The sequence below is a fragment of the Malassezia globosa genome, assembly GCF_000181695.2.
Source record: "Malassezia globosa CBS 7966 chromosome Unknown mgl_sf_9.1, whole genome shotgun sequence".
Classification (NCBI taxonomy): Eukaryota; Fungi; Basidiomycota; class Malasseziomycetes; order Malasseziales; family Malasseziaceae; genus Malassezia; species Malassezia globosa.
This window is the reverse complement of record NW_001849862.1, coordinates 214,773-228,021: the sequence shown is the minus strand read 5'-3', so window position 1 is coordinate 228,021 and position 13,249 is coordinate 214,773. Positions and strand designations below refer to the sequence as shown.

General features: G+C 51.6%; 7 protein-coding genes across 7 annotated transcripts; 4 read left to right on the top strand and 3 right to left on the bottom strand.

Moving 5' to 3' along the window:
* Positions 1–458: 458 nt before the first annotated feature.
* Positions 459–1,604, top strand: MGL_3443 (uncharacterized protein; the record flags this gene model as incomplete). The annotated part of the gene is made up of 1 exon (XM_001729356.1): positions 459–1,604. The coding sequence occupies one exon, from the start codon at positions 459–461 to the stop codon at positions 1,602–1,604; it is 1,146 nt and encodes a 381-aa protein (XP_001729408.1).
* MGL_3442 (uncharacterized protein) lies at positions 1,601–2,168 on the bottom strand (the record flags this gene model as incomplete). Its single annotated transcript, XM_001729355.1, has 2 exons — positions 1,601–2,019; positions 2,063–2,168. The coding sequence occupies 2 exons, from the start codon at positions 2,166–2,168 to the stop codon at positions 1,601–1,603; spliced, it is 525 nt and encodes a 174-aa protein (XP_001729407.1).
* A 618-nt stretch (positions 2,169–2,786) lies between these two features.
* Positions 2,787–3,329, bottom strand: MGL_3441 (uncharacterized protein; the record flags this gene model as incomplete). Its single annotated transcript, XM_001729354.1, has 1 exon — positions 2,787–3,329. The coding sequence occupies one exon, from the start codon at positions 3,327–3,329 to the stop codon at positions 2,787–2,789; it is 543 nt and encodes a 180-aa protein (XP_001729406.1).
* A 1,050-nt stretch (positions 3,330–4,379) lies between these two features.
* On the top strand, positions 4,380–5,249 carry MGL_3440 (uncharacterized protein; the record flags this gene model as incomplete). Its single annotated transcript, XM_001729353.1, has 1 exon — positions 4,380–5,249. One exon carries the CDS (start codon positions 4,380–4,382, stop codon positions 5,247–5,249), a length of 870 nt encoding a protein of 289 aa, XP_001729405.1.
* Positions 5,250–5,578: 329 nt separating this feature from the next.
* Positions 5,579–7,129, top strand: MGL_3439 (uncharacterized protein; the record flags this gene model as incomplete). The annotated part of the gene is made up of 1 exon (XM_001729352.1): positions 5,579–7,129. The coding sequence occupies one exon, from the start codon at positions 5,579–5,581 to the stop codon at positions 7,127–7,129; it is 1,551 nt and encodes a 516-aa protein (XP_001729404.1).
* A 269-nt stretch (positions 7,130–7,398) lies between these two features.
* On the bottom strand, positions 7,399–9,090 carry MGL_3438 (uncharacterized protein; the record flags this gene model as incomplete). Its single annotated transcript, XM_001729351.1, has 1 exon — positions 7,399–9,090. One exon carries the CDS (start codon positions 9,088–9,090, stop codon positions 7,399–7,401), a length of 1,692 nt encoding a protein of 563 aa, XP_001729403.1.
* Positions 9,091–9,439: 349 nt separating this feature from the next.
* Positions 9,440–13,063, top strand: MGL_3437 (uncharacterized protein; the record flags this gene model as incomplete). Its single annotated transcript, XM_001729350.1, has 1 exon — positions 9,440–13,063. One exon carries the CDS (start codon positions 9,440–9,442, stop codon positions 13,061–13,063), a length of 3,624 nt encoding a protein of 1,207 aa, XP_001729402.1.
* Positions 13,064–13,249: the final 186 nt, after the last annotated feature.

Here is a 13,249-nt window from a genome sequence, read left to right as displayed (position 1 = left end):
CTATGAGGGTGTTAGTTCGATACCCAGCGTCATGTATACACTACGTACACAGCAACAAAACTGTGTTCCTCGCCGTTTCATGGTGATGACGATGGAGGTCGATCAACGACTGTGCTTGGTATACGCATCTAGGCCACAACAATTCTTTTGTCACAGCTGCCTACACATCAATAAACACAGCCACTCACCTCTGGCCAATTCCCCCACTCTTGTTTCACTAACGCTCGCCCTTAACCTCTTTTGCTCGTTTTACTCCACGTGCGACTCAATTTGTCTGCGCGCCCCTTCACTAGCACAGACATAGCAGTGGCAAGGGCCAGAACTGTGAATATTTCGTGCACGGACAAAAATTTACCTTAGTGGGGTGGCTGGGCTGTCAAAATTAGCCAGCCGCCCCAAGTGCAGCAAGTGAGGGTGCTTCAAGAAATATTGAATATACCAATTAACAAAACAGGTACATGCGTGCGGTACAGCTTGAAATTCCTCCTCACGGCGCGAAAAAAGGCGAGCGTCATGTCATCGCTGTTCGTCATGTAAGTCTTCCGTCGATATTCAGAGACAATATGGTCCTCCTAAAGATCCTTGCTGCAGGAATGAACAGACGCGATCATTGGTCTGCCCTCGGCCTTTACCCAGGACTTGTATTCGAGAACTCTACATTGGGTTGTGATGGGTGTGGCATCATCGTCGATCCAAGCACACTCCAGCCACTGTCTGAAGACCTGTACTTACTCGTTCCGTCCCGCGGCTGGCTTCGCGACGAAGCAGGACCAGAAGCTGCTTTGCCGAATGCGCCAGCTGACATTGCAACGAACGAGTTCGGCGGGCACGGTTTCGGTATCCTGGGCGCGACACGACAAGTATGCGGCACGGGCACATTCTGTGAGTACATCGCGGTTGATAGGACACAACTGGTTCGCGCTCCCTCTCATCTCACAGCCGTGCAAAGTGCATCGCTTCCGTGTGCCGCAGTGACGGCCTACCGAGCTCTATTCACCAAAGGACACGTCCAAGCAGGCCATAATGTGTTGATTACCGGCATTGGCGGGGGCGTTGCCATGCTTGCGTTGCAAATGGCCGTCGCAGCCGGCGCAAATGTATTTGTGACGGGAGGATCAGACGCCAAACTTCGGAATGCAAAAACATTGCATGCGTGCAAAGGCCTGCTATACAAAGACGAGGCTTGGCCCGATAAACTCCGTAAAAGCCTTCCAACAACGCGGCCATATCTCGATGCTGTGATCGATTCAGCGGGCGGCGATATCGCCGGTCAGGCTATCCGCGCCGGACTACGCGACGGCGGCCGCGTCGTGGTATTTGGAATGACCGCTGTACCGAAAGTTGCATTTACCATGCGCGAGGTGCTTAAGAATGTCGACCTACAAGGAACGACTCTTGGGTCCGCGTATGAGTTTGCACAAAGCATCCGTTTTCTCGAGCACCACAAGATTGTGCCGGTCATTGATACTGTTCTTAATGGACTAGAAGAGACAGAAAAAGGCCTCACACTTCTTGCAGATGCTGAGAAACGCTCCGGAGGCAAAGTCGTAATTCGTGTATGTGACGATGCACCGTCGCCAGTTTCGATACTAGCGCGCAATTAATGACTTTCATCGTTACTGGATTTGCCTTTATCATTTTGCAGGAGCTTGTGAGTCCCATGCTGTATAACGCGGCACGTATCACGATACTGTCCACTAATTCGAACAAATCGGAAGAGTGGCAAAGCTTGCGGATCGCCCTCCCACTGGCGTAGGAGACCAACATTGATTTCATCACACAGATCCGGCACATCTATCCCATCATGATATTCGCGCTTCTCTGAGGCTATCAAGTTTTCCAATTCCGCTAGACGCTTGCTTTTGGCACGTCCGGGACGATGCTCTTTTTGCAGTGCTGCAAGTTCTTGGTCATGTCGTGCAAGAAAGAAGGTCGTCATAAAGTCGTGGAATGAATACAGATCTGGTAGGTGTGTCTTATCTTCTGACAGCAAGAGAACAAATGCCATAATTCGGTCCACTGTATTTGTTAGAATGGTCTGATAGCATAAAAGAATACGTGCCCTTCGCTGACCGCTGCCGCTGTCGAGCTAACTTGGCCTCTGATAGACGTCGCTGACGTAGCATGACGCGTGCTTTCTGATACGCATGTCGAGAATTGGGATGCATCGCATCTTTTTGGATGAGTGTTTTCGACGTATGCTTTATGAGTAAGTTTTGGGCGTTCTTAATACCATTGTGCACATACTTTCTTGCCCCCCATGACGACAACGCTAGAACAGCAAACGTAAGTTGTGTTGCATTTTTTTTTCTATTTTCGCTGTCCGACCCGCGTACCCAAAAAATTTACCCTCAACACTTCTGATTGGGCGCGTCATAACAACCGAGCCTCGGTCGTGGCTCTCGAATTTGCTCAGGAGCTGCATGGTTGACGTCGTGGGCGAACGAGAGATACGAGCGCATTACAATGTGGTCCAACTAGCCGTCCCCAGTCATAGCCTTGAACATCTTGCATTTTTTTGCTATCAAAACTAGCCGAATTTCCTTGAGTTACACCTTTACTATCGCCCAGTGATCGCAATTCATGACCGAACAATGTCATGTCATGTTGGCAATGGGTGGGCGTCGTAAGTAGTGTCTGCTCAGAGCAACGTCTTGGTCCCTACAGACCAAGACTAACTTCAGTTCCATAGAATACAAGTTTGTATATCGTGACTCTATACAAAAAGATTTCAAAATTGTGCAGGCAACAATGTCGAAAAAAAAAAAAAAAGGGTGGGGAAAACATTAGAAACCCCAGCGGTGAGTTTGATCTCGTCCAGCCACAGACCAGGCAGCTTGCATAAAGAATCGCATATACAATGCGACTTGGCCCACAAAACAGATCGTCCGAATATATGACATGCTTCGTGAGTCCGAAAGAACATACGCCAACGTATACAAAACACGCGACAAAATAAATAGTGTTGCCATCATGTTCATCAGGTAGCCAGGCAGATCAGCTAAGATTCCGCATAACAATGCAAGACCGAATATCGGCATATTCTCAAATCCATTTTGCTGACATGCCTGGCAACGCAGGATTTTTCGCTCTAATGGCGTATGTTGACTTTTTTTGTCTCCAAGAATAGGGCGTGCCGCAAGTCGTGTGACAAACGCCCGGGGATTCTCGTTGGCCCATTCACCATTATAAAACATGGACAGAGCAATCGAGTACCAATGTGGCAAAATCGTAATCATGTACATGGCTGGTAGTGCCAGCAATGAATAATTTGGCGAAGAGACGTCAAAGAATAGCGCCGATAATGCGTTGACCAGTGCCGACGGCATCTTGAATAGGAAAGAAAGACAAATTAGGCGCATGCTCGTTGTGTTCTATTGACCTGGTCGGATCCTCCACCTTGGGCTGGGCAGATGGCGCCGAATACACACACGCTTAAGCCAGCCTGCTCTACCCAAGATGGTCCATTTCGCACTCGCATAACCCCCTCACAACATGAACGAGTATGTTGTATAAACAATAGTATACTATAGAAATTCAAGATTGTACCCTACTGATTTATCAGGCAATCATAGGTCGATCAAGGCAAGATATTCAAAGTTCTGTGTCGCACGTCGAACAATCGGAGAGAGTCTACGCAGGCCATAGGAGAAACTTTGCTGAGTATCATTTCACAATTGAGGGCACAGCACATGATTGAGGTGTATTGCACTCAAATTAATACGCGTAGGCCTAGGGGAGAGGTGTGTGCGACGCACACCCGGAGCCTGTTTGGGAAGGCACACACACCTTGGGCCGGTTTCTCCACGGTTGCGCATAACTCCACTAATGTCTGCCGGATCATACTCTGAGCATGGACGACAAAGATTGGCCGCCTTTCCTCAACAGTGCATCGGTAAATCCTGCTCATTGGGAGTATCATGCAGAAGGAGCCGCCAACATACTCTTTCGCTACAAGGGGCCAAGAGTATGGCCATTTTGTAATACACAAGGTGGGGGAGAAGTTTGCATACTGCGCATACCGAAAGTAATCGATGCGCCTGACGCTCGTGACACACCCTTGGCAGATGAATTTGTTGAGCATGTCCTGAGTAAAGTATTGCCACGCTCACATTTGCCATGTTTGCGACGAATTCAAACGAATGACGCAGCTTGGCACGCGCTTCTCCAGCAACTTGCACTCGGATGTGAGCCGCACAGGCCTGTGGCTAGGCAACGTCAAGGAAGGATGGACGTCTACACGCCATATATCTGGGTAATGCGGGACGATAGTCGGCCATACCCAAACGCTGCCTCAGACACAGGAGCAAACTTTGTTGTAGAAATTAAGGTACGCAACACTATGCTCTACGAACTAACTGAAGCCGAAATGTGGCTTCATGCCCAATCTTCCCAACTCGCAGTATGCATGTAAGCGATTGATGCCTCGTTATCATATGCAACGTCTGTACAAGGAGCTGAGGTATGAAGGCAATCATGGCACACACGCGCATTTACGCATCACGCCCGCAGATGTGGGTAAGTGGTACAATCCATTGGATCTGTTCAGTGCGGACGCCAAGCGAATAGAGAAGGCCGTGCAAGCCCTCACTGCAGATTGGACACATGATGCGGGACACATGCGCGTGTTTATTGACGGCAAATGCGTGACCTACACTCAAGCAAAAAAGCATGTACCACATATTGACACCGACGAAGGGCTTCGCATGTTTGCGCGACGGGTAACCAATACCTTGATGGAGAGTGAAAACCAAGCATTACTGACGGAATTGAAATGGCAGCAAGAGCGCCTGGACCCCTACGATATCGAAGGTATTGCAGCAATATGGCGCCATGTCACGGGCACGGATCTGGCCACGGTGCCACTCAACGTGCTTCCCAAGGTGGCCTTGTCAGACTACATGTGGATTGCTTTGCACGCCGTACCAAGTGTCATATTGCCTAGATCCAGCTCCGGGGATGCCGAGGTGGGTGATGCGAATGCTACGGAACATCGCATGATATGCGAGCCAAGAACGCTTCGATATGTACTAGCAGCATATCTGCTAGCAGCTACACTCAAAGACGTGACACTCTTTGTTCCTTTGAAACCGAATGCAGCGAGTCGGCGACCAGTATCAGTGGTTGACTTGGATGCCAAACGCGTATCTAAGCTTCAGCGCCACGTGAAACAGGACAATGCTGTGGCCGTGCTAGCGACCCAATGGCTCCAAAAGGCTGACATGTGCGCGCCACGGAATGATGCTTAATGTGTCAATACCGAAATATAACGCCTGCTGCATTGAGGTACGTGTTCGATGCAAGGAATGTCCCCAATATAACATCTATGCATGTCACACAAATTTCTCCGAGACCTCCACTAAATGACATTTCGCGCGATTGGCGCAAATGTGTGTGGCTGAACACAATGGACTCGCTTATGTGCCCCCACCTTGGCATGTGGCACGCAGTTCGATTGGACGCCAAGTTCGACAACATCGACCTTCGTGCGCCTGCTAATTTTCAAGTCCACTCGTCACACCCAAGACCGTAAGCTTCTCTTAATTGTGCCTCACGCACATCACCGTCAACAGAAAACATGCGGCAAATGACGACCACTGCGTGCGCAGTGGCGGTTGTCCTGGCATTGTTGGGCTGCGTGCTTCGTGTGCATGCTGATATGAATTACCACCCAGTGCGTCTGCACGGTCGTGGATCGAATATGCAAAGCAAGTTTATTGTACCATCTAAGGTGATCGATGTCTCCTCAATCATAGATAAGAAAGCAAACAAAAAGTGGATGGAAGGCGAGAAGCATGGGTCGCCAAATGTGCCGGATGGCGCCATCCTGACATCGCTGGATGTTGGCGATACGGGCACGCAGATCCCGGCGTACTGGACATCGAAGCCAGAGAACCACAAAGCTACGCACGCATTTGTTATGTTCCATGGCCGTTTGCGCGATGGTGATCGCTACTGGTCTGTGATGAATCATGCGTTAGAAAGCGCGCAGAAAGACAACTTCGATGGCGTGCCTAAGCATGCGATCGTTGTGGCGCCGCAGTTTTACTCTCATAAGCTCAACCTGGGCCAGTATAATGACTCGACGCTAGCATGGGATGACGTGAATTCTTGGCAGTCAGGGAGTGTGGCTGTCCATCCGCATGGTACAGCAGTGTCGTCGGTGGATGCTGTGGATGCCATTGTCGATCATTTCTCAGACTCGTCCAAATATCCGAAGATGAAGAACCTCACGTTGGTGGGCCATGGAGGTGGTGGTCAGTTGATGAACCGTTACGCGACAGTCGGCAAGGATGCGAGTCGCAAGGGTTTATATATCCGCTACATTGTGGGTGATCCCAGTAGCTCTGCATACTTCACACACCATCGTCCTCTCAATGACAAGAGCATTGCCTCAATCGATGACTGTCCAAGCTACAACAATTGGCGCTATGGCTTTGACCACTTCCCCGGCACCTTGTCGAGCAACGAACATCCCCGTGCGTACTATAAGCGCTACATCAACCGCGACGTGGTGAATATTGTTGGCTACAAAGATGTAGCGCACAATGGTGATCAGAAGTGCATGGCATTGCTGCAAGGAGGCCACAAGCGTCGAGACCGAAACCTGAGCTGGTGGCGCTACATCAACATGATTGGTGGCACGAATGAGAATCTGCACGGCTTCCCTGGCGATTTTAGCGATTTGCCTGACTGGTCAGACGACTCGAATGGCATCATTATGACGCGTCTGACCGTGGTGCCGGATGCCTCCCACGATGCTTCGGCCGTATTTGGTGGTAAGCATGGTCGTTCAGCCTTGTTCAGCCGCTACGATGTTGAGATGGGCTGGCGTCCTGATGGATGGTCATACCATGAGCCCAAGGCCAAGTACACCGAGCACTCGAATTGGTCTAGTTCGTCTGGTTCGTCCGGTTCTTCAGGCTCGTCGAACATGACCCACTCCAATGCACATGTCAGAAAGGACTCAAACAAGGAACAGGGCCCGAATTCTGCATCTGACTCTGGTTCCCAGCGTTCGGCTGGCGATGGCCAGTTCTACGCGCGCAGTAGTGGATCTCGTCCTCTGTGGATCATGCAACTCATGGGCCCAATGGTTATCCTGCTTCCGCTTCTAGTCATCTTGTAAACGCATACATATATGGGCTATTGCAGCCCGCTTAGATGAGTGTCCCTCTTAGAAGCTAGATATCATCATTTTTTGTATTTACCACATAGTAAAAACGAAATGCGAGAGATGAACTGACATATCTAGTCAGCAAATGTGTACGAGTCGCACACAAACTGATTGTCGATCGACGTGAATGGAGTAACACATTAAGATGACATTTAGTGATTATGGCTGGTAAGTGCCCAACTTGAAGAGCATGCTTCAGTGCAGCACCTTGTTCCCGACCCTCAATCTCCTTCCGACATGCGATACCGACCCACCATAGCCCAATTCTTTGTACTAGGTATACGCAAAGCCTCCGACTCAAAGAGCCAGCCTGCTTGTAAGTGCAGCGCCACAAGGTACACATAGTAGGCAAGGTGCTTCGAGTGGGAAGTTTTGTGGCTGGTGCTGAGGCAGTCTGACGGCATGATAGTCCGTTCAATGAACCAACGTGAATGAGCCAGTCGGTCCGTCCAAGAATACGATGACGACGGTGCCTTCACAGGTGCTGTGGGCATAGATGGCTTGGGCAGCGACGCTGGAGGCACGCGGAACCACGAAGCGATGTCATTCTCGCTGAGCGTCTGGTTGGTCGGTGTGAATGGAGAGCCCTCCAAGGTCCACGCACAGCAGGGAATATTCACGAAGCCCGAGCAGGCAGGTGTTGATGCAGCAAGAAATGGGATCCACGGCGTGAGTTCATCAGCATGATTCCCTATAAGGAATGCACCAGCTGGAATCCATGCAGTGGTGGGCAATTGCTCGCTATGCAGCAATTCAAGACGGGCCTCTAACAACACAGTGCCTTGTTGCTTATAATTGTGCCAAGACTTGCGAGCTCGTGCGTCCCATCCAGATCCCACATAACCCTCGCATGTCAAGATGTGAACGAGCAGGCCATTCCCACATCCGATGTCGACGAATCCACCAGGCGGTTGGCCCCACACGTCGGCACAACGGAGCTGATGCCGAGGTTCTGAAACAGGCTCGCACGCAGGAAACATGTCGCGCCACAAGAGTATGAGCCATGCCGCAATGCCAAGATCCTCAAACACATGCTTCCGGGGATCTGTGACCTCAGCCCATGTGCCGATAAGAGTGTGAGCATACTTTGAGCGGAGTGTGACGTAAAGATCTTGATATGCATCGCGCGGGACAAGCATGTCGTGAATCACGCGCTTCACGTACGAAGTCGCATGACCGTACGCGTGCTGATGCATCATTCGTAAGAGAGAAAGTGCAGTGCGACCGAGTCTGGACGATGGTGATATGGGATGGGGCTCGGCGGGAAACAAAGCGAAATCAATCCGAACTGTGCCTTGAGAAGTCACAGATGTATTTTCACCCAAGTTTTCGCTATCGTGCGCAGGAATGTAGTGAAAGGCAACGCCGCGGACCGCTGGATGATAGTAAGGCACATCAGCTGCCTCAGCACACAGGTCATCGGATGTAGCCTGGGAGAAAAAGTTGGGATTCGGTCGCTCGTCTGCAGGATCCGATGGACGGAGTGTTGTGTACACGACAAGGCCATGATTGGGCGCACAGGTATAAATAGCACATTCCTGCAACATGCCTCGATCGAGTCGCGTTCTTCGTGGCAACAAGCGTCGAATGCACCGCGACTGCAAAGTGGTGTGCAATGCATCACCATCATCGTCTAGTTCATTGTGGACGTCATGGCATGAGCAAGTCTCGGATGCCCATATTTCGCCGCGCAAAATCGTGGAGCTATTTCGTTCAGGATGCTCAATCCAGGCATGCATTGTGGCGAGCCAGTTATCGTAGGAAAAATATGCGGGGGCCGCAATAATCGGCGTCCATGCCCACGGCCCTGTATGTGCAGTACTATCCTGTGTACACCATGACGGGCTGAACAAGGATCGCGCACTATTTGGCAACGATGCCGACACGGTGTCTGTATTCGTCGTTGTCACCATCCTGTCCCGGCTAGCTGCTACTTTTCATGGCGCGCTAGCTACGACAAACACACGCACACTCACTCGAAACCAAGCTGCCGCCTTGGCCAAAGTTGGGGGGACTTGGCCATTGAATGACGCTAAGACCGAATTGCTGACTAAGCCCTGGTAGTGCGCTGGGCGATAAAAATTCGCCATCGGTCAATTTGGTAGACAAAGTGGTGAGACGGACGATTTTCTGTCTACGCGAACTCTCACACAAGCCGCCAGAAGCTTGGGAACAGCGCACGCGCTCAGTGTAGGGGTGCTGCATCACATACAACAAGGTGCATTTGTGTGTGTGTGTGTGTGTGTGTGTTGAGTTGGGAAGATGCAGCTGTACAACTTGACGTTGCAGCCGTCGTCGAATGTGACGACGGCCGTTGTAGGGCAGTTCGCAGGCACGCGTGAGCAACAAGTGCTCCTTGTCCGTGGGAGTCGTCTGGAAATGTACCATATAGATACCAATTCGGGCCAAATGACGCGGTCGTTGGCGCAACATACATTCAGCAATATTCGAAGTGCCGCGAGCTTCCGGCTGATGGGCGGCTCGAAAGACTACTTGATTCTGGGCAGCGATGCAGGGCGTATTGTTGTGCTCGAGTACAATGGTTCGTTGAATCAGTTTGAAAAAGTACATGAAGAGACGTTCGGGCGATCTGGAAATCGCCGCATTGTGCCCGGCCAGTACCTGGCCACGGACCCGAAAGGCCGTGCCGTGCTGATCGGCGCAGTAGAAAAGAGCAAGTTGATTTACATCCTGAACCGCGATACCGATGCACATCTCACTATATCTAGTCCACTTGAAGCGCATCGTCATTCGGCGATTGTTCAGTGCATTGTTGGCGTTGATGTCGGCTATGAAAATCCACTCTTTGCATCGCTGGAAACAGATTACGCTGATGCAGATGCCGATCCAACCGGCGAGGCATATGCTCGGACCGAGCAAATGCTTACCTACTACGAGCTGGATCTCGGACTGAACCACGTCGTGCGCCGCTGGACGGAGCCCGTGGCATCAAGTGCGCATCATCTCATTCCCGTGCCGGGCGGCTACAACCATGCTACGGAGCGCTGGGATGGACCCAGTGGTGTGCTCGTGTGTATGGATGACTATATCGTGTACAAGCACCCAGGCCAGCCTGAGCACCGAGTTCCGATTCCCGTCCGCGAGCAGCACGGCTTTGGCCAAAGTCGTGGCTCGATGATTGTCGCTAGTGTGTTACACAAGATGAAGACGTCTTTCTTTCTCCTGGTCCAGAATGAAGATGGGGATCTGTTCAAGGTGTCGGTGGACCATGAGGACGAGCAGGTCGAGGCTCTGCGTATTCGCTATTTTGACACCGTTCCTGTTGCTGCCACGTTGTGTATTTTGCGCTCGGGTTTTCTCCTTGTCGCTTCAGAAACGGGTGCACAGCAGCTGTATGCATTTCAAAAGCTCGGCGACGATGACGACGAGCGGTTCCCGGAGTATATTTCGACGGACTATGGCAGCTCTGACGCCGGACCGTCGCCGCTGCCATCACTGCCGACATTTTGCCCACGGCCACTCGATAACCTGGCGCTAGCCTACGAACTTGACGCACTTGATCCGCTCTTGGATGCGAAGGTTAGTAACCCTCTTCACAGCGATGTCCCGCAAATCTACGCGGCGTGTGGCCGTGGCGCACGCAGCTCGTTCAAACGACTTCGCCATGGCCTAGAAGTGAGCGAAGTTGTCAGTAGCGACTTGCCAGGCGTGCCGGAGGCCGTATGGTCCACAAAGCTGCGCAGTTCAGACCAATACGATGGGTACATCGTGCTGAGCTTTGTGAATGGAACACTCGTTCTCAGTATCGGCGAAACAATCGAGGAGGTGGAAGATAGCGGCTTTCTCACGACGGAGCGAACTCTTGCGGTGCAGCAACTGGGCACGGATGCGCTTTTGCAGGTACATCCTCGCGGCATTCGGCACATCTTGTCGAACAAGCAGGTCAACGAGTGGACCACTCCCTCGTGTCAAGACGGATCACCGACACAGATCGTTGCTGCGACGACAAATGAGCGCCAGGTCGTCCTTGCCCTCGACAGCCAAGAGATTGTGTATTTTGAGCTCGACATGGACGGCCAGCTGAATGAGTTCCAAGAACGCCGCGATATCGAAGCCGATATTGTGGCCCTCAGCATCAGCGCGTGCCCTGAAGGCAGTCAGCGGACACCTTACGTGGCCATTGCGTGTGCAGATCAAACCGTGCGAATTGTTTCACTGGATCCCGATTCCACACTTGCTCCTATGAGCTTACAGGCACTGACAGCACCGCCATCAAGTATATCCGTATGTGAGATGCTTGACGCATCGCTAGATCGACACCATCTCACGATGTTTGTGTGCATTGGCCTGGCCAACGGCGTCTACATCCGCACAGTCCTCGATCCCTCAACAGGGCAGCTCACCGATACTCGCACACGGTTCCTTGGTGGTCGGCCTGTCAGGCTCGTCCGCACGCAAGTCCATGGCGACACGGCGATGATGGCATTGAGTACACGCAGTTGGCTTGCTTATACATTGCATAGTCACTTGCATTTTACGCCGCTCATGCTCGAGGCGCTTACCCACGTCTCGACCTTCCATACAGAACTATGTCCTGATGGTTTGCTGGGCATTGAAGGCAATGCACTACGGATCCTCACTGTGCCTCGCCTGGGCAGCGAACTCAAGATGGACTCTCTTCGCTTGACGTACACACCACGCAAACTTGCCGTCCATCCACAGCAGGCTTCGCTCTTTTACGTGATTGAATCCGACCACCGAGTTGTCCCGCCAACCGATGTAGTGTCTCAAGCACGGACAGCTTGGGATCCTGTCCAGTTCGGCCACGTACGTGCAAGCGCTGGTCATTGGGCAAGTTGTTTGCGTGTGGTCGATGGCACAACAATGCAGACCTGTGCTGAATATGCGTTAGAAAAGGACGAGGCGGCCCTTAGTATGGCTCTTGTGCCCTTCGCAGCGTGTGGAAATGAGCTATTCCTGGTCGTTGGCTCCGCTCTGGGCGTCACCCATGCACCACTCACGTGGCGCGCTGCTTTCTTATCCACGTATCGCCTAACGGACAATGGCTGCGGCTTGGCCCTTGTGCACAAGACTGAAGTGGATCATGTGCCGCTGGCACTCCGTGCCTTCCATGGACGCTTGCTTGCAGGAACGGGGCCCTATGTGCGTATTTTTGACATGGGGACCAAGAAACTGCTGAGAAAGTGTCAAAGCCGGCCCTTTCCGTCCAAAGTCGTCAGCTTGCAAGTACAAGGCTATCGTGTGATAGTGGGCGACATGCAAGAGTCAGTGCATTATTCCGTTTACAAACCAGCGACGAACACTCTCGTGGCATTTGCAGACGACATCATGCCTCGCTGGACCACCTCTGCGCTGCTTATGCTCGACTACGACACTGTTATGGCTGGCGACAAGTTCGGCAACGTGTTTGTACTACGTATTGACTCCAGCGCCTCATTAAGTGCCGATGAAGATCCAACAGGACTCATGCTGCAAAATGAGCGGTCGTATTTGATGGGTGCGGCACATCGTGCGCAGCTTCTAGCACATTATCACGTGGGTGATATAATCACTAGTCTCTCGATGGAGAGTCTTGTACCTGGTGGTCGGCCCGTGGTTCTTTATACGTGCGTGAATGGGACAATAGGTGCGCTTGTTCCGTTTATCAGTCGGGAAGACGTACGTCTTTTCACCACCCTTGAGATGCACATGCGACAGGAGAACCTGAGCCTAACGGGGCGCGATCATCTCGCTTATCGCGGACATTATACCCCTGTTAAGGCTGTGGTAGATGCAGACTTGTGTGAATTGTATACGGCGCTACCACACGAGAAGCAGGAGAGCATTGCCGATGAACTTGATCGCACACCAGCAGATATCGCTAAGAAACTTGCTTATATGCGTGAATCGACGACAGAATTGTAATCGTTAAGAGCTCACGTTCAAACTATCGCCTTGATTTTTTCCCCTTCCTTTCTCTCTCTCTACATATCTTTTTCCTCCCTCTCTTTCCCCTTCCTCCAAAAAAGATACAGGACAGCTTGGCACATTGCAATGACCTCTGCTCTACCCTCCATGGAGATTTCCTGCTCTCATAGTCCTTCTTTTCCT